The sequence below is a fragment of the Ochlerotatus camptorhynchus genome, unplaced genomic scaffold, assembly GCF_037179485.1.
Source record: "Ochlerotatus camptorhynchus isolate MF236.1 unplaced genomic scaffold, CSIRO-AGI_Acam_v1.1 ptg000211l, whole genome shotgun sequence".
NCBI classification, from domain to species: domain Eukaryota; kingdom Metazoa; phylum Arthropoda; class Insecta; order Diptera; family Culicidae; genus Ochlerotatus; species Ochlerotatus camptorhynchus.
Genome location: NW_027040701.1, coordinates 2,243,752 through 2,264,048, shown reverse-complemented (window position 1 = coordinate 2,264,048; position 20,297 = coordinate 2,243,752). Strand labels below are relative to the sequence as shown.

The 20,297-nt window shown below is 37.7% G+C and overlaps 2 protein-coding genes across 3 annotated transcripts in view; both read right to left on the bottom strand.

Annotated features, from left to right (window-relative positions):
- The window catches only part of TpnC25D (Troponin C at 25D), a 115,171-nt gene extending 100,741 nt beyond the window's left edge, over window positions 1-14,430 (bottom strand). Inside the window, exon 1 of the mRNA XM_065224503.1 lies at window positions 14,347-14,430. Coding sequence (XP_065080575.1) covers window positions 14,347-14,349 — 3 coding nt within the window. The 5' untranslated portion in view covers window positions 14,350-14,430. The remainder of the gene's footprint in view (window positions 1-14,346) is intronic.
- Window positions 1-20,297, bottom strand: part of tkv (thickveins) — a 357,489-nt gene that overhangs the window by 28,319 nt on the left and 308,873 nt on the right. Inside the window, exon 1 of one of the 2 annotated variants that reach the window (XM_065224469.1) lies at window positions 14,347-14,432. The exons of the other annotated variant lie outside the window; for it this stretch is intronic. Within the exon in view, the coding sequence (XP_065080541.1) occupies window positions 14,347-14,380 (34 nt within the window). The 5' untranslated portion in view covers window positions 14,381-14,432. Of the gene's footprint in view, window positions 1-14,346; window positions 14,433-20,297 lie in introns of those variants that run through there. 2 annotated transcript variants of the gene reach the window in all.

The window sequence follows — 20,297 nt, the reverse complement described above, 5'->3', positions numbered from 1 at the left end:
TTGCCATTGATTCATCCACCAAAACCTCATTAAGACTAGAATCTGTCTAGTTGGCTTATCCTGGAGAAGGTTCTTAAGGGTATATTTTCGAAGCTCTTCAAGATTGATTTACTGCAAAAATGTTGTATGACGAACACATTGAGAACCATTTGAAAGCTACAAAAAAAAGCTATTTAGCAACAATAAAAACTCTTTCCTAGCCATTTCCCCTAGCCGCATGCTGAATCCACTAGGAAAGCATCAATCAAGATAGAAAAGGATTTATGAATCCGATCTTATCAAAATAATTAAAATAGAAACTGATGGTATTAAAATCTTGTTGAATATTTCAATTTATTACAATGGTTCTCATTAAGCCGCCTAGTTTAAGTGCCATATTAAATTTTATGTGAAATGTACGTGAAAACATCGAAAAAATTCAGTCTACCCTCAAAAAACGTCGATTTAACTAATTATTTAACATTGAAAAAAAATATAGATTCTACAGATCGAGCTTGGCCGAGATTTTTTTTTATTATTTTCACATTTAAATGTTTACTCATTGCTAAATTCACCAAAATATAGTTATATCTAAGAAAATATAGATTGAAAATCGAAGATTGTAAAAAACAAGCAAACTAATTGTAACATGGCGTTACAATTAATTTAAATGTTATGCCTGATTTATGGAATATAGCTTTGATCCAAGCATTTCCTTGCAAACCAAAGATGAAATTAATTATGCTTTTGAATCTCTGACTACTTCCATAGTTTATGCAACAGCTGTCTCAGTACAAAAATGTGATTCAATTATAATAGACGATGATCTTCAGCTCTTGATCCGTCTGTAAAATGTCCGTAGGAGGCAATATCAAAGAACACTCGATCCTGCCATAACAGTTATCTGGCGGGATTTGCAAAAACAAATTAAAAAGCGATTCTCTGCCCTGAAGAACATAAATTTTGAAAATTATTCCAAACCTTTTTGGAACATCACAAAAATTTTGAAAAAACCCTCAACGCCTATTCTAGAGCTTTACGAAGGTAGCAAAACTTTCAAAAAACAGTGCTTTCTCCCCTACTCTCCATGCTTCGAAATATGGATCGGCTAAAAGCGAATAAGAAGTGCTCATTTCCTCGATTTCGCATGCTTTTCTGCTGAACATGAATTGGAGAGAAATGTGGCAAGTGTGTACGTCGTTCTACAACGATATAAATAAAATGCTTGCTGGTATAGTCGAAAGCGTAGACAGAACACGAAATTAAAAAGATAGAGAATCATTACATTGTCTACAAGGTCAACATATATCATTCGCAGCGGTTTTCGCTGCGGAAGATGATAGGAAGTGCAACTAACCAATGCAATACATTTTTGGTTTTCGTGTTGAATTTTTAACAATATCTCAACCATTTGCGACTCTTCATCAGATGCGTTTCTTATGGAAAGGTAAATAAATTTAAAAGTCATCCTGAGTAGAAACATTTCGTTTTTGGTTCAAACAAGTTAGAGAAAGATCAAATTAGATCAAAATCCAATTGTTCCCATTTCGTCATTCCTTTGCCGATTTTTATAAATCTACGATCGGGAATTGCTTCCAGTTTTATAATTTCTGAAGACTGTGCGTATTTTTTGTTTAATTTAAAATTTATTTTAACAGAGTTATTTTGCCGGTATTTGGGCCAAACCTTCTGAGGTCGGCTGTGTTCGAATGAGTTAGGAGCAGATTGGGGATAGAAGGTGGCCTCATGTCTTCTGGCCTGACTGGCAGATGCTCCTGTAGCTAGACATGAAATGTAGTGAAGCTCACCGACTTACTCTGATTCTTACAAGTTTAGTTAAGAATAGCGACAAACCTATTTTCAATATTTACTCATATGTGTTCTCAGAAGAAGACAGCATATCTCCGGAAACTATCGCTTAGGAGAAGAATTTCATTTAATACTCATGATACTACATCTACCTAAACCCACTTTTGATTCTTCAACTCAACAAATTCTAACCCCACCAACAACCATCCAACGACCAAATAGTCCAATTATAGCTACTAATTGCGGGAAATAAACTTTTAATTCCATTCAATACAATATCTTTATTAACCCCCTCCCTCGCAAACCCATGCCACTTCACCAGCTCCAAGTGCATTTAAATGCCCACCTTCTCCGCCGCGAACCTAGGTACTACGCGATTGAGCATGACGGTAGGCAGTATTTGCTCATAGGTTGGATACTCACGCGAGACTTCGTGTTCTTCGCTCCGTACCTAAAGCAACCACCAGCACAAAACAACAGCAATTGGATAGGGCGCGCGCTATAATCGGCGCTAATTAATGCTCTTGTTTACACCGTCATGCCGTCGTTTAGGCCACACTTCCCCCCAAGCGATTCCCGATTGATGATTCGGTGGAACAAAAAAGCAAACAAAATCTAAACACTCATCCCTGCCCTGATGCGGGGTATCACGGGCTCACGCTCGACTCAGAGGTCAATCGTCCTTATCAACAAGTATAAATGCGAGCGCTTCACAAAAAAAAAAAACGAAAAAAGATAACCGTTTTTGGAGGCCAAAACGTAAACAAAGCCGTGCCAAAATTTCGGGATTTCTACCGCCCATTATAGTAACTTCCGCTCGTGGTTCCATATGGAACAGTTCGCAGATCTTCAGAAGTATCAACGCACGTATTGCTATTATTAGATGCACCTTGTCGTTGTGAGGGAGATGAAGAAGACGAACAGCGAGGGGTACAGCACAGGAATTGGAGCACACACAAGACACAAACTCGCATGATCCGTTCGTCGTATACCCACACGGACGATGAAACCGACTCAAAAGTGAGTTGAATTCGACTCAATTTGGCCGAAAGTGGATTTGCTCAAAAGTGGGTTGAATTTTCCTGGAAAAACTTCTCGAATATTATTAGCAAATTAACTTGTGAAAAATTTGATTCGAATTGGGTTCTTAAGGAATATTAAGGTAAATGCATATTCGAAATCTGCAATAAAAATGTAACCATGAAATCCAAAAATTTCATCAATTTTGGTGCACTGGAACTATTTTAAATAAGTGCGATTACATTAGCAAAATCACCAACATAGCGCTTCTCGGTGGGACTTTGTATGGTATTATTTTGCTGTAAATCTTTTAAGGTCTATGGGATCGAAAAAAAAACTGTCATTGTGTCCAGAAAACGAAGCTCTTCCAAAATGATGTATAATAACTGATATACTTAAAAAAAACCCAATTCAACTCACTGTTGAGTTGATTTCATCGTCCGTGCATTCCGGCCATGTGCGTGTCTCAGCGGCGGATTGTTTAGAAATAAGAAAGCGCAAACTGGTTCATCCCGACCCCGAGTTTCCGAGTCCGAAGCGCAACTATCTTAGCGCGGGAGAGAGAGAGAGATGGAATGAGACTAATGAGTTTAGGAAGTGGCAGACTAGATTTTTGTATATTTTGTTTTATTTTTTTTCGTATATTTTGTTTTACGACGGAGGTGCAGTGACGCGACGGCCATAATTCAACGAGCGCGCGCGGTTTGTTTTTGTTTCGGGGTGTAAACGTGAGCTGCGCTGCGGGGAAATGTATGTACGTCTTTTTGCTAAAATCCGCAGCAACTCCTCTTCCCGTTATAACCGAAATAACAACGTGTTAAGATCTTTTAATGGTTGTTATTGTTTTTCTTCCTGCACGGATGAAATCGTCTGCGCTGCCGAGCGCGGGGAGAGCGAGGTTATAGGTGCATCATACTCATCATCATCATCATCATCAGCATCATCATCATCGTTATAGGATCTATTTCAGCTGCTATAGGGTAATGTTGCAAATTTGTTGCAGGCAATGGATTAAATCCATGCACCTGACAGATTTTCCAGACCACTTGATTGTGGTACGAGATGGTCGATTTCAATCGATTTTTGAGTTAAGCCAAACTGTTTTGTATCGAGTAACGGAGGGATAGCGTGAAGCCCATAAACACTGACAGACTATGGTGGGCTGGGCATATAGCATGGATGCCGGAAATAGGAAAAGCGAAAATAATAATCCCCATAGACCCCGGACGAGGTCATCGATTCCTCGCACACGTTGGATTATTTGCAGTTGAGGAAGATATTAGATAGCTTAACGTACGTTGTAACTGGAAGCGATTGGCTCATGAACGTTTCCAGTGATAACGAAATCTTGGGTTGGAGTAGTCCAAGTACTAATGAATACTTTATAAAAAATATGTATTGAATACTGCATGGCTTAGCTGAAACTTGATATTGGCTGCGGAGAATTTGTTTTAACCATAGATTAAATTAAATAAGCCTTTTCTGATTAAATCGTTCAAATTAATCGATCAGCTAATGGCGTATGCAATATTTTTGTATTAATTAATCAAACCAATATACTTTACATAGGGGAAAAGTTGGCTTCGGCAATACCTTAACCTATTATCGTCAGGGGGTAAACAAAGTCCTAGAGCACTCAAATTTGGCCAATAGTTGCTCTGAAACACAATGTATCCACATGCCAAAATTGAGCTCTCAAGGACGTTGTTTACCCCCCTGACGATAATAGGTTAAAGTATTGCCGAAGCCAACTTTTCCCCTACTTTAATTTGTTTATTCGTTTATTTGTTTAGAAACAAATTAAATAAACAAAAGCACATACATTTGCATTTGAAACTGCAAAATTACTTTACAACGGTAAAATTGGTTTAAATTGATCGCTATTAATATTTAATTGGTCGTTAACAAAATGTCTAAAAGGGTTGAATTGACTTTAAATAGTCATTATCAGTTTAAACAAAAACAAAATAATCTTAGATGCACACTAAAATGGCATTAAAAAGAGTCAAAGGCCTTTTAACCTTCAACTACTCGAATTATGGTTTAAGTCGTTCCAATTATTTTCTATACTTTGTATCAAAAGGCCTACATATAAATAAGAAGAAAAAAATATGAAAATTAATTCAATCTAATTCAATATAGATCTAGAGCGGTCTGATTTTAACCTTTTTTTCCAATTATCTGATGAAATATCGCAAGATTTTGAAAAACAATCGGCCTAAAAATACAACTAAAATTTGAAAATATTGGTCTAAATGTTAGCTTAAAATATTTGGTCTTAAGTTCGTAACGATGGAAATAATTTTTTGAAGTTGAGTTCTTTTTTTTATTTGGAGTTAATCTACGCCAAATAGAGATACTTACATACTTCTGATTTAACCTCTCAGAAATTCCTTAATCTTCGCATAATCAGGGTGGCCACTGAATTTAAGAAAATAAATTCCCGGTTTTCCCAGTTTCATATAAAAGATAAATATGGTAAAAATACAGGAATACCGCCATGATTGATTTCAGAAATTTATGTCAGCAGAAAAAAAGTTTCGGCATTTCCCCGATCACATCAAATCAGCCATTCCATAGCAAAAGAATTTTGTGGTTCTCAGAATTTCGTAAAAATTGGTAGTTTTGTTCCTTATCGCAAAATATTAGACCCGTGTTTTTTTTGTCATTAGGATGACCCTTTCCATGTTAGGGTGGTCGGGTCTAATATTTTGCGATACGGAACAAAACTACAAATAATTTTTTACGAAATTCTGAGAACCACTATATCGTTTTGCTATACAATGGCTGTACAAAGATAATTTTTGAAGATTTTTTTTTAAATTTTCTAAAAATTCTCAGAATGTTTAAATGTAAATTATTCAAAGGGCACTATTAGCCGAAGTGATTGAGTGATTAACAGTACAACGAACATTTGAATACTTGGACTAAGAATTATTTGAAGACTGCATGACAACATTTTTCACTTCAGATATTGCGTATTTTAAAAATCTCAGATTCAAAAAAAATCATGGCTCTTGGAGTTTAACAAATTTTAAGGATGTCACTATGAAGTATTGGCTAGAAAATTAATATGATATAGAATTCAAATGATAATTTTAAAGGAATTCTGGGGAGGATTCCAATGGATTTTTTCGGAGATACACTAGCCCGTGGCTAAAAATCTCCTAAATAAAGTTTAAAAAATCCAATGGAATTTGACTGAAAATTTCAGGTAATTTTGAAAAACATCTAATGGAAATGGAAAGAAGAGGCTTTTATGGGGATTATGGGTAGAATTCTAGGCAACTTTAAAGCAAATCGGAAGGAATTTCATGAAGCATTCGGAAGGAATTCGGAGCCTCCTTTCTTCAGTGAATTAACCCTACGGCAAACTTGACTACATGATTACAATACTGAAAAGCTTAATGATAGAATACGGTTGAAAATTTCTTAATTGTTGATCAATCAATCAATCAACGAGATACTCAGATGAGTACTGCATAGAAATATGGATAATAATTCCAAGCGAATCTAATTCTTAATATAGCTCAAACAATTCTTGTAACAGTTTCAAACTATTTTGAACATAGTGTCAAGAAAATTGCTAAGTGAATTCATGAGAATTTTGAGAGAATTTCATTTTAAGCATATTTTCAAAGAAACTATGAATTGTATTCCGAAGCATTCAGAATAAATATTGATGAAGAGTTAAAAAAAAAATCCAAGATAATTCGAAAAGATCTTCATAAGGGTATTTCGAGACGAATTTCTAGGAAATTCGGAGGAAAATACCCCTGGAACCATATATTTATAATTTCTAAATAACATACCTAGAGATTTCCAAGGCATATTCAAAGCAAATTCTCACGAGATTTATTAAGAATGTGACGATGAATTAAAAGTGAATTCCAAGAGTTTTCTGGAAGGAATTCTTTAAGTGTTCTGCACAGAAATCTGAGACTTTTATGGAGAAAGCTTCTTGGTAATACCGGACAGAATCATAAGACAATTGAGTGGAATCCTAAGATTCAAAGATACACACTTAGAAATAACTAATTTTACACGTGACGGAATCCATCTTTGACATAAAAGATGAGACGTAAACAAACATGTCATGTAATATTAAGTGCACCGAGACTGAAAAGTTCGTTGCTCGACGAAAAATACGTTTGATTGAGCTTTATTTCGCGTCTGTTATGACTCAACTTTATGTCAAAAATGACGCTCGTATATGTCACTCTCAGAGCACCTAAATTTACATGAATTTTTCTAAGTGTGTATGCTAAGATGAGTTAAAGAATAATTTGGCAAATTAAAACATAAAAAAAAACGACAGACAGTGCACTGACAAGAAGACAGAAGATAGAAAGCAAAAAAAAAGGAACAATCATTTCACAATCGTTACAACGTGGTGGCCGAATTTATAAAGCAAATTTAATTAGTTCTACCTTAATTGAGAAAAGTGCTTTGTTTAAATCTTAAGTATCATTGAAATTATTGCTAATCTATTGAGTTCATGACCTGACCTATACGAGGGAATCGAGGCGGTTGGATTATAAGAACATTAGTGCATTAATAGGGTGCCCATCCGCACGAGGAAGAGATTTTGTCGATTAAGAAACTAAATTCTTTGATCAGCACACAAACAAAACGTTTGATCCAAGGAATTGTTTCGGGATAAATCCCAACAATAGTTTTTTATAGAGATTTTTTCTCAATCAATTTTTTTTAATACTGGTCAAATTAATAACACCGAAAGAATCTCTTGTCAGAGTCTGTAGTTCAACCAACACCTGATTCTCATGACAAGTCTGATGATCCACACAAATCCTCCAACAAACGTTGTGTAACTTATTTGAAATTCAAATTCATCCTCGTTGACATTCGATAAGCTAGTAACCGCACTGCTGCAAGACACGCGGTGAAAGCCAAACGATGCCTCTCCAAGCAACTCAAACTCGACCAAGTTTCCCAACCCACAACAACACTATCGAAACGACATCAGAAATCGGACGGTTTTTCTAGGCCTCAAAGAAAGACGCAACCGAATCCAAACAAAGCTCCGAGAACGAGAACAACGAGACAAACGAGAGAAACATTAAATTTTACGATTCTTCTCGCATTCGCTTTGTACAGCAACGACCATGAGCATAAATCTTTGTGGACCCTGTCGGTCCTTCGTGAGCAAATCCTAGAATTCGAAACGGAGGCAGTGCTTGGATTCCGTCCAGATTTTCGTTTTGGATTCTATACGACGAACAGCGACGATCTTTGTGTTTCTCTCTCGACCAGTGCCGGGAGTGCAGCGGTTGATCGTGGTAATCAAAACCTTCATGAAATTTAACACCCAGGACCGGCTAACACCCGTCGTCGTTGTCGTTGTCTTCGTTAGCGTATACAACACATGAAAGCCTCACACTGAAAATTCTCAATGCCTAATTTATGGCGTACATTGTAGTGAGTCCGCCTCTTCGGGAAGCGAGCAAATCTATAGGATCCTTTCATGCCATGCAGGCTCAGGTCCTCAAAAGGCCAACAGAATGGTATGGTATAGGAACAGGCAGAGAAACAGATATTTTTTTTCATTTGGGTTTTGAAAAAGGACTGATTTAGGAATGAATACCTTCGGACACTATTCACATGTTCATGATGCCCGTAAGCAGTAGCAAGTTTGGTTTCACGTTTGTTCGCAGCTTTGTTTTGTTTTTATACGAAGAAACGCATTCGCAGTGGTAGAGAATTCCAATTCCAAAAATCGGAGCAAAAAAGTGATCGAACGAAACTGTGAATGCATTCATTTGTTGCACTCTGTCGTTGTAGATTTGGAACAACAACGAGGTGCATTCTGTGCCAGTTGGAAACGGAACGAACATTTTAGGGCCAACATGTGCATTACAAACAGAATAAAGCAGGAACTGAGAGACAGGCCGAGAATAATGTGACAGAAGATCATGGGACACTGTGTCAAAGTCGGGTAAAATTATAAGCTATGGTGGAAAACATGCTTAACTTCCTTGCTGCACAATAGAAAAAAAATGATCCAAGCTTACTTCTTAAATTAAGTTTGTTCTATCATTGAATTTTACGTTAAAAGATGCACAGCAACCATATTCACAATCAAAAGCAAGCGACATATGCTTTGGTGTGCTGATCCAGATATAGATTATGTACCAGTAATGCTTGTCCTTAGTAGCAGAAATATTCCCATTTCGAATGAGTTGGGAAAACGAAAACAAGTAGTGCAAAAATGGAAAACGCTTAGAATTCTCACCAAACGACGAACATCCTTTTACCAGGAATGCCGTATGTAGGTTGAGAGAGGGAGCGCAAAGCATATCATTCCATTTCCTGGAATTGAATGCATCTCGAGTGAACTGAACGCCGAGAAAAAAGTTAATTAATTAAAATTAAAAAATCGTATATTCAACACGTCTCTTCTCCACCACCATTAACACGAAACGAGCCTCGTTGAATAGAAACGAACGTGAAACATGGAAAGGGCAAGAATTTCCTGTTAAATTAAACCATAGTTGACAGTCGCACCACCACCAGAACCACAAGGGAATTAGAGAGCACGCGGGTTTCAGTGAATTTGGGAAAGACCGATTGCAGTCCACTGTGACTGTGTATCAAATTAAATGTCCAGAAGATGGAACATGGGAGAACGGGAAAGATTTTTCAGGAGATTAGATACGGATTATACCGCATTCACTGCTCATCTTTCACCTTTGCTGATGGTTTTTAGTTTTTCAATAATACCACAAGAGCACAATTCAAGAAATTCTTTTTTTTTCTTCGGCTGAAAACGCATTGTATTTTGGATTGGAAGAGCTGTCAGCTGAGTTTGGGAGAAACAGAATTCCTGTCGAATTAAAAATTCAACCTTTTCCAAAGACATTCTGAGCATAAAAGTAAAACGTGATCAACTGGTGGAAGTGCACGTGAACAAACTCTTCAATTAATTAAAATGGAATTTTCCTGCGCGCTGAGCGCAGTGACAATCGTGATGGGAAAAGTTCTTCCGAAAATTAACCTTCCGAAAAAAAAAAACGAGTCGAAACCGGACAATCAAGACAAGATACCTCCGAAAGCGGTAGGAAGGCAGGCAAGCAGCACTGCAGCGATAAGGAAAGTGATTATTATTCTAGCTCTGTCGTCGTCGGTTTTCCTTCATACGTTGGCGGTAGTGGCAACGACGTCGACGACCAAGACGAAATTGTTGAAATTAATTTCTGCTCTTGGGGCAGCCAGTCAGTTCCAATTGTCCGGCGGTCGGCCGGTGGAGGTACAAGGGCTCTACCGAACCGGCCGATCGCTTTTTATTGGAGTAAACAAGCACTCGAAGAAGAACACGAATTGGATGTGCGTTTCGGAGACGACACCTCAGCGATTGGGGATATCCGGGGAGAGGACAGGTGCGAAAAAGAGGACAGGTGGAGGAACGGAAACACCGACTTGGAGATAATTTCCAATCGGAAAGTGAAGACGAATTCATTAAAAAATGTATATCGAAACGAGGCATCGAAGTGGGTATTTAATTTGGAAAGTTGTGTCTCTTTGTGGGGAGAACAGGATGGCACTGGAACTGGATCTGAAGTATATGAGGATTCTCGGAATTTGTACATTGATTGAACGGTCAAAATGATCAAGTGCAAGAACGTTGCATGGTCTCATAGTTAGAAGATATGGTTTGCGTGGAATGATGTATAAAATGATTGATCGTATATCAGTCGTAAATTTGCATTACATGCGATTAAATTTTCACATAATACGAAGAATGTTGCGATTTAATATGTTATATGACTTCTGGTTGGATTGGATGTTTGACTCACTACTGGGCTTCAAAATGTTACCTTATCAAACTGATAGAAAATTTACTTGCCAAGCTAAATTTGCTTCTATTGCAATCCGACAAAATGTCGTTCTTTTGAAAATAAATTAACGGGATAATTTAAATTCAAATAATTACGAAAGATTCTTTTTTCGATAATCGAAGAGAATTCGTAATTTTTGAAAGGAACTTTCAATATTAAATTTATTTTTAAAAGTACAATATCCTTCAAAGGAATTGTTAAAATCCTTCTAAGGTGACTGTTGATCGAGGACCGATATCTTGAAAAGTATGCAGGACATTTTAGACCTGGTATATAGAATTTTGGGTCGGACCTGGAGGTTACGAGATATTTCCTGTTTGCAATGCGAAGTTTTGGCTGGCAAACAATTTTTATCTTGCTTTGTATGTGTAACTTCACATCGCAGCTCACTCGCGACTCTGGATCATGAGGTTTCTGAAATGTATATGTGAAAATTCATACACCCTTTTTATAAAATCAGTTTTGAGTCCCGTAGAAAATAAATGATCCTGCATACCGAATACATGTCAAAATATTCATCCAAATCGGAAAGGAATAAGTAGGTAGGTTATTTGTTCGCAAAAAAAAAATCCAAGAAAAAATATATGAAATTTTACTGAAATGATTTCACTAAAATGTTTGATAATTTCTGTTTCTTCCACCATAAAAATACTTCTAGCCAAAATAAATTAACTTGATCGATACATATCAATACCTAAATTTGCCTGTGGGACCTCAAAATTCAATCCTATTGTATTGATTAACCCTTTGTCTGTACCTCTAAAATAAAGCTTAGTTCTTTGCAAAAATCTTTATAAACGGGTATTAAATAAAGTTCGATATATGTCTCAACTAAGAAGCAGGCATACCAAGAAGACTTTAGCATGCAAAAATGCTAACGAAAAAAAAAATCGTTTTAACGTATAATCAAGATTGCAAAAATTGCCTGGGGTCATATTGACCCCAAGATACAGACAAGGAGTTAAATTCACTTTGGTTATTGCTCTACCCCTTCGAACACATAATCAGAAATTCGAAGAGTGCAACGTCTAAACATGTTTCTAGGGAGTTTTCATTTATGAAGAATTGTTCCTAATAGCATAATCTATAATTCCAGCAGAGAGCAAGTTAACTTTCGGAAAAAAAAGTTTGTTCCTCCCTAATGGATATAGTTGTGTGGGCAATATTGTCAATTCGCCAATAGCAATGTAAGGAGGTAACTGGCGCTGAAACCATAGCACGGTGATAAAGGAAATGCTTCGCCAAACTCGAGCATCTTTTCACCATGGAGGTGCTGCTCAAACAGCGTCTGGTTGGCATCCAGCGACTAGTAAGAAATGCTCATCCTCGGAAGATACACCTAAGACGGCAGCCCCATTGCAGGAGTAGAAGCCAACTGTCACCGAAATCTACAAATTATTGCAGAAACCAACAGAGAAGGACACCGAACTGATTGACCGGCTTTGAAAATCTTCCGGACAAGCTTCGAAAGCAGTTATAAAGACTAACAAACAAGACTTGGTTTCAGATTTTAGACGTTTACTAGAAGAAATGTTTTCGACTAACAATTGACTAACAGGAGTCCTCTAACTGGCGTCTGATTTTAAATGTCGCACAAAAATCAAATCTCCGTCATTTGTGCACCAATTTTGGATCATGGCAGCTTCGGCAGTTACATGTGTTTCTTCGATGAGTTTCGAAAGAATTGATAATTACCACGGATATTCTAGAATCTCTTACCTTTAATCCGTGATGGAATCTCAAGAATATGGACATGCGACACGTAGATTCAGGCTAATATTCAAAGATAAATAAGATGAAGTATCTTAGGTGTCTCTAATAGGTTGTCATTGCTCCGAAAGGACTACCTAAGAACATAGACCAGATCCTGGTATGTGGTAAGTGTCTCCAGGTTCTTGTTTTATTGGGATCGAAAAATTCAACTCGGTTTGTTGTAGTTATTTGATATGTCGCCGCGCTCTATGGAATAATTTAAACCAGAGCCATTACTTTGGAATGACTACATGACAATCTCGATCAGATCTTCGTCTGTGTCAAGTGTATGCAGGTTAATTTTTTATTGGCCATTTAAAAAAAATACAAGATCCAAGAAGACCAAATTGCAGCAAACATGTGATAATTGTCCATAACAAACAATTATGCAATGTTTCATGCAAATCGTAGAAGGTCGAGTCAAAAAATTCATTTTTATTGCTCTTTTGAGACAAGTCGGACGAAGCTTTCAGAGAAAGTTTAGAGACAATTCCGGAGGATGTTTAAAAACACCCTTGTTTGATATTAATCTGATATAGTTTACATATTACGGGGCAGTTACATGGGTTTGGTGAAATAAAGAATTTTAATTTAAGACTACAATTTGCACATTGGAAAACTATTCTGCTAGCAATTCAAGATCATAATAAGCTTTATATCAAAGAACTAATCATTTAGTCGAGCATTTTTGAAACGAACATCTACCAGAGATGTTAAGGAAATGAGTTTGGAGAGCATAAATTATACCCTATCTTCTCAAGGTTCCAGAAAAAGAAATCAAATTATTGCTCCAGAGAAAAGTTAAAGGGGTAGAAAACGTCCTTTTAAATTGCTCGAATGATACGATACACTGAACAATATGGATCTGTAAATCATCCAATCATTATTTTTATTCTTATTTTAAACTTTAAACAATGCTGATTAGACAGTTTGAAATAAACTATTGCCACAAAAAAATCTACAATTTTTCTGCAAAGAAAATCCCAGCGACTTCCAAAACAAGAACAACCTAAACCTAACCGAAAAAAAACGAAACCCAAAATATGAACCAGAATTGAAAACGCACAACAGACAAACAAAAAACAAGACAACCCAGCCAACCATCGCAACACCGAAACCGAACCGGAGAGGAGAAACATTTTTTTTTTGGAAATCTTATCGCACGTCTCCTGTCAACCGTTGCAGCTGATAAGAACCTGTGAAAAATGGGTTTAACGAACTCTCTCTCTCTTTCTCCCATCGTCGGCCGGCTTCATGCCTCTGCTGTTGCTGCTTTGGTTTGGTTTGTCTTCCCAACCCCGCGATGGAATCGCACTTTTTACAGATCGATCCGGACTTTCGCTGGCGTTCGAGGTTTGTGCTGATCTGATTTCAATACATACATTCCAACGACCAGAAAACGAAATCGATGATGGATTACGGGTCCTCTTTCTCTTGCCGATTGCCGGAAGCGTTGAAAGTGACAAAATCGATAACATATTTGAATACAGTTCGGTTGTGCACTATGCCCGGGATCTGAAAAAGAAGACTCGATTCTGTTTGCTTGCGCTTTCCAACGGATTCGTAGCCCGATTTAACACCTCTTAAGCGAAGGCGTTCCCCATGCGAGCCAAGATTTAATCAATTCTCCTGGTGCTCTATATTATTAAATTTCAACGGCAGCATCTTGGCTAGCCGGCAAAAAACTTCGACCTCGACAAAGAAGAATAAAAAAAAACACTACCCACTACTATAAATCGTAATAATAATAATATCGTGTATAGAAATATGAAGTCGCCTCGCGCGACCCAAAACCCAAAGCCTTGTTCGGGAGTAGCACCTTCTCCATCGGCAAACTCTGGGCTCAGTGCAGCAACCTGGCCTCGTGTGGAAATGGAGGAACCCAAAAAAATCAGGAGAAAAATATATATTTTTCTAATTTATTATTTACCATTTGCCTTCTTTTTTCTGTATTTCGGCGCCATGTCTGGATCTTCCTCGGGCGTCTGTGTTCCTCCGTATTCCTCCTCCTTTGCAGGCTGCTCTAGACTTGACGTAAAGAGCAGAGCACCGAGACGGCAATAGCAGCAGTCAAGCCTCTTGCGAAGGTAAGAATTGTTCTCCTGTGCTCTGTTACATACACTCACATACACACAGCTCCCGGGGCCTTCACAGGGCAAGAGATCTGCTCGGTCCGATCTTGGTCTTTTTGTCTCCTCTGTTATGCTGCCCAAGAGGATGGATCTTTTGTTTTTGGCAGATTTTCCTTTTGTCGTCGTCGTCGTCTTCGTTGGAGTACCAACAGTGAGTTCAATAAATAATAGTCCCCTCGAGCGATTCCTCCCGGACGTCCGACGAAGAATTGTGTTACCTTGGAGCTGCGAACTGTCAAATCATCAATTATCGCACGCTCGCCAGTCGCCGTTTGGGCATTTTCCACTCTTTCTGCCGTCGAGAAAAATGATCGATTGCGGACCCTGAGATGGAATCCGGTGGAAAAACGCTCCTTCGACTGGAGTTATAAATTATGATTTTATTTATAACAGTACTTCGATCGGTGGATTCCTCCCTAGATTGCGTCAAAACATTCCACGGTTTTGGAGAATTCTATGTCTATGCTCTCGCTAACGTGCTGGTGCTTCCATACACCACACTGCTATTTTCCCTTCAATATTGAACGCAGTAAAAACACAACCGAACGAAACACTCGAAATATTCTTCCTTTTCCGCTGCTCAATTCTCCCACATATGTTAAACACTCACTGTACTTTTATTTCTTCAACGCAACTATTACTGCCTTCCTTCCCTTGTACGCATGTTAATCAAATTTCCACATAAATTTCCCTCCTTCGTATGCTCATTTCCGTTTTCCGGGACGTGCACTGATTTCAAAACAAACGGGCAAACTACGTTTTCCCGAGAGATTTTCTCAGCTGGAAATTGTTCCTCCGACTGTAAACGAACCGTGACGTAATCCTTGTGTTGAAACGGGCGACGAAAAGCGATTTTCCTCCGAGATTTTCAATCGCATTAAGCTCTTTCTCTCAGCGATAAAAATATATTTGCGCCGCGATAAATGTCGATAAGTATTCTCCTATGCTTCCCCCAATCAATCCGTTAATCACTTGTGATTTATTCCGATTTGGGTAGTAAACTCTGTGTCACAAAACCGAACATTCAACGAACGCGGAGCGACGAGCAAAACACGACACAACGCTACCACAGTCCAGCTAGTACTGTTCGTTGGGGATCGAATCACTCGCTAGAGAGGATCCGTTCGTTCTACCTGTTCGAGTGAGCGAACCACCTCCGCACCATCCAATCAGCGATGGCGTGCTCTCTCACGAGAGCGTAGCCGATTCTCTGTTTTCCTTTTTTACCCACACCCGAACTCCGAGCGCTGCTCATCAATGGGGACACTTTTCCACTCTCTCCCATTTTCCTCTCATTCGCTCATCTGAATCTCTATGCTTCGCGTTGCGGTGGAGATGTTTGGAGGGCTCATGCTGCTCATTTCCCGGTATAAACATCGCACTTTTTTCGTTCCTTTATTCTGTGCCTCGGATTGTGTTCCCATAAGGAAATCTTATAAATAATAAAACGGACGTTGTTCAGTCGGAGCTCGCTGTTTCACTCATGCCCACGCGAGCTCCGTCCGTGATACTCCGGCAGTGGGTGATAAAACATAAACATTGAAGGTGCCCCGTTTCGCTCGCGCTCATACGAACGGAGAGAACTATAATAGCAAGAAGATGATGCTGCGCTATGGCTACGCTAGAAACTAGAAAATATGGATCGTGGGGAGGAAAATCGACGGGTGAGGCATAAGAAAGGAAACGCTGCGAGAGAAAAATGAGCCAGATTCAAACTGAAATTTAAATTTTGTAATATGTTTTTTTTTTTCTTTTATTACATTTTTATTTCTTCGCTGCTAGTGGTTGAAGATGCTGCATGACTTTTATGGGGAGACGGTGTAAAGCAATGCAAAAAGTTTCACCTGCATTTTTGCTTCGTTAAGGTGCGTGGATCGCGAATCAAATATTCAAAAGTAGTATTTTCATTTCCGGCGATAATCAAGTATGCTGGGGAAGTGAATACATTTTCAAAGGCATAAACTCACCCTCCTCCTTGAGGATTCAATAAAGATACATCAATTAACAGTGCGCGAAACGTTTTTATTATGTTATAGATATAAGGGTTGCTTGGATTTATTTAGGGAATGTTCATTAACTACGTAGACAGTTTAGGGGTGAGCATCCACGACCCATACAAATTTTGTTTTGTTTGGGCAATTGTCTACGCAGGGGGAGGGGCGTCAAGAATCCCAAAAAACTGTCCACGTAGTTAGTTAATGAACAGCCCCTTAACAGCTTTGCGAAGACGAACCAGCGTTTGGCTGAAAGTCTCATGAATAAAGATAACTAATTAACTAACTATTTAGCAGCTATTTGTTCGTTTTTGTTATTTTATTTTAATGTTGATTAATCTGTTACGTAACATTTCGCGTTACTCCCCCTCATCACTATGAGACAATAAGTAACGCAAGCTCGAACACCTCCCCCCCTCCATGCATTACGTAATCGCGTTTCAGTCAGAATAGAAAATGGCACTGTTTTCAAAATGTTAAAAACGATTTAGAAATAGTATAAACAAAAAAAAAAAAAAAATTCAACGATGGAAGTGTCCCACAATTTGCTCAGAGTATGTACTTGACGAACCCTTAGATATAAATGTTTTTCACTAATATTCTTTCTTTAGGAAAATCTTGAAATTCAACCTTCAATTGGTTTTCAATTCTCAGTCATTCTTGGCTGTACGCAGCTAAATTTTTTTTGGTGGGATTCCTCAGAAATGTCCTGTTCATTCTCTAGCATTCTCATTTATCCAACCAACATTCACTTAAAATGCTTATTGCTGGAAGTTCTTCAGAATTAGAAATTCTGAATTAAAATTTGAGAAAGAAAAAAATGTCAAACTCGCGTTAAGTTTCATTCGAGTTTTCAAATAAACCTGAAAATCTTACATTTTGAAAATTCGTTACTCATAAATGAATCATGGTTGAATAAATTATTTTGAGTCAAACATTCATAAAATTTTCTCAGGATTTCAGAAAAAAAAACATACATACATACAGAAATATTTTCCATAAAATTTGTATCGATAGTTGGTGAAACTTTTACTAGCAAATGTAAAGCAATAGGGCAAAGTAATTCACCTCCTTATACTACCGATGGTTTCTGTAACTTCAACTAGTGCCATGCCACCCCTCCCCCCAGCCCAACATCCTAGTAACGCCTATGAGAAAGAGTTTTTCATTTCTATTTTCATTTTCATTGTGTAGCGCAGGGTGGAGCAGTAAGAGCGCAAGTCAATTCAAGGCTGATAGTAAAGAAGGGGCAATGGCTGACTCGCCACATGGAAGCTACATGATCGCCATGGAAAGGGATGATGATTAGATTCAAGTGGGTGGTTGGACATTTTTTGGATTGAGTTGGCCACGATGCTACAAAATGATATGTTATGTGTAAGATGGAAATAATTTCAAATTTGAATGAGTTATTTAATTATTTATGAATTCATTATTGGGAGTTCTGCTCTGCTTTGGATCAAGTTTGAGAATTATATAATGATGCTTCCATATCGTTAGCGTTGTTGCGCTATACTTTGTTGATTGGATTTAGTGTTTGTGCATTTTAAAGTTTATGGTTTATTGAGAGGTAAAGAATAGTTCCAATGCGATAACGATTTTAACATTTCAACTTTTGATTATTACGGCGCTTTATGATCTCGAAACCTGTGGTTTATTATGTAGTGGGAGAGCTTGGGATCAAACCCATGATTTTCTGCTCAGTAAGCAAACATGATTCCTCCAGGGTCATCGAGCATCTCAACACTCCACGACAAAATATGATTAAGTTATCGTTTGGTATGTAATGAACAACAGAGATACGCGATAATTCATATAGTTTCTGCGGTTGATGGGTAATAAGCTAATACCAGTGAGAAGCTACAGACAATTGCATAACAATTCAAACTCCCACTACAAACAATTAACAAATTCCTGACCAGCCTCATCCTATCATTACATATTGAATTTTCTTTATTCCCTAAAATTTACTTGCTAGCAAACATATGATCAAAGCTCTGATTACTATTTGTATTGTTTGAAATAACGTCTTCCATTATTGCCTATAACTATAAATAAACAAAATGGGGAGATTTATTCTACATATTTAAGGCCTAGTTGCCTTCCTATGCGGACCCCCGCATCCTATTCTTCCCACGAGAACAGCCTAAAAGTAAAATATTCTCAATTTTTTTCATTATGCTACCTTTCTACATTGATCCGCAAAATTTAATTTGTCTTTGTCCGTCTTAAGTAACACTTTTCTGTGATAAAATGTTTCATTCCAAGATTAGTTTCCTATCTAAAGTATATTTGGTTAAGGGTCAGTAGTTCCATCACGGCAACCTGACTCCATCCCAAAGCAACCTGTACATGCTAAATTTTATTCCCAAATGCCACAACCGAACACACAACAGGACACACAGCCATAACGGAAGTATTCACCCTTTTCGAAAATGAAGCTATGCATAAATTATGTATGATATAACTGCAATATAGGTATTATTGGTTATTCATTCAATGATAATTACTAAATGAAAAACAAATAAAGTACGTCACGCAATCGTTTTCCCTAAAATGTTTCGAATAGAGATAGAATGTACATTATTTAATCTAATTAGTATCATACAATTTAAGAGTGAATTGCGGGAAAACTTGCTGGTATCACACTTGACGACAGTGCCTTTATATAATCGTTTACGACGTGGCTAAAAAATGAATGAAAAGAATGTGTGATACCATCACTTAGGGCCACTGTCTTGGTCTCCTATGCATCTACAGGATGAAATTAAGGTCTACAGCATGAAATTAAGCTTTCCCACCTTCAGCAAGGTGCTTAAGAATGGCCTACGGGAGGGAGTTACGCCTATGAGAAAGAGTTGAGATATTATTCCAAAAACTAGTTGAATTTGAAAAGCAAACGAAAAGTAACGGTGATTGAATTTCTATTCGATTTCAATACTCTCCAATTTGATCTAGTAAGAATAAGAAATCATCTAAAAAATTCTAATGGGAATGTTCTTTTGGCTCAATTTGGCTCAAAACACTCTCTCTGCTCATCTCACCTTTTGAGGATTTCTAACCACTACTACTTTTCCTAAAAGTTATCCTCAGTATTCCCTAAGTAATCTCCTCTCTCCACAAACAAAATTAAATGCACCTTAAAGTACGATTTGATTCAGATTTAGATTCCCTTGGATTTCGTATGACAATTCTCTGGGATGCATGCTAGAATATCTTTTAATTGTCCACAGGATTGCCGTAAAATCCACCTAGGAGTTTCTTTGAAATTGTTCTTAGAATTTCCTTTGGAATTCCCCTGGGATTTTCCCCACTAGCCTCACGAGATGTTCACAAATACAGAACTACCATGTTATTGTACTCATACCTAACTTTGAATTTTTTAAATAATTCACCTGAAGTTCTCCTCACATCTTTAATAAAATTGTTTTCAAATTTACCCTGGAATTCTTCACGGAATTTTCTAAAATAAATTCTATCGGAATTCTCTTCAGAATAACCCTTGAAATTCTCTTGATTTGATTCCATACATGTTCAGTCAAGCCCAAGAGCCTTGACAATTCTGCAGGGCCCTTAATCTCGACTTTCTAATTTGAAGCAACGTTTGACCTAGCTGCCTTCGAATATTTTTTATAATCCTGCAGCCAAAAAAAAAAAACACAAAAAATCTGAGACGTTATGAAAACCTTGGACCTTGATCTCGGACCTTAAAATATTATGTTAACTCTGGAACTCGTATAATTTGTAGCAATTTT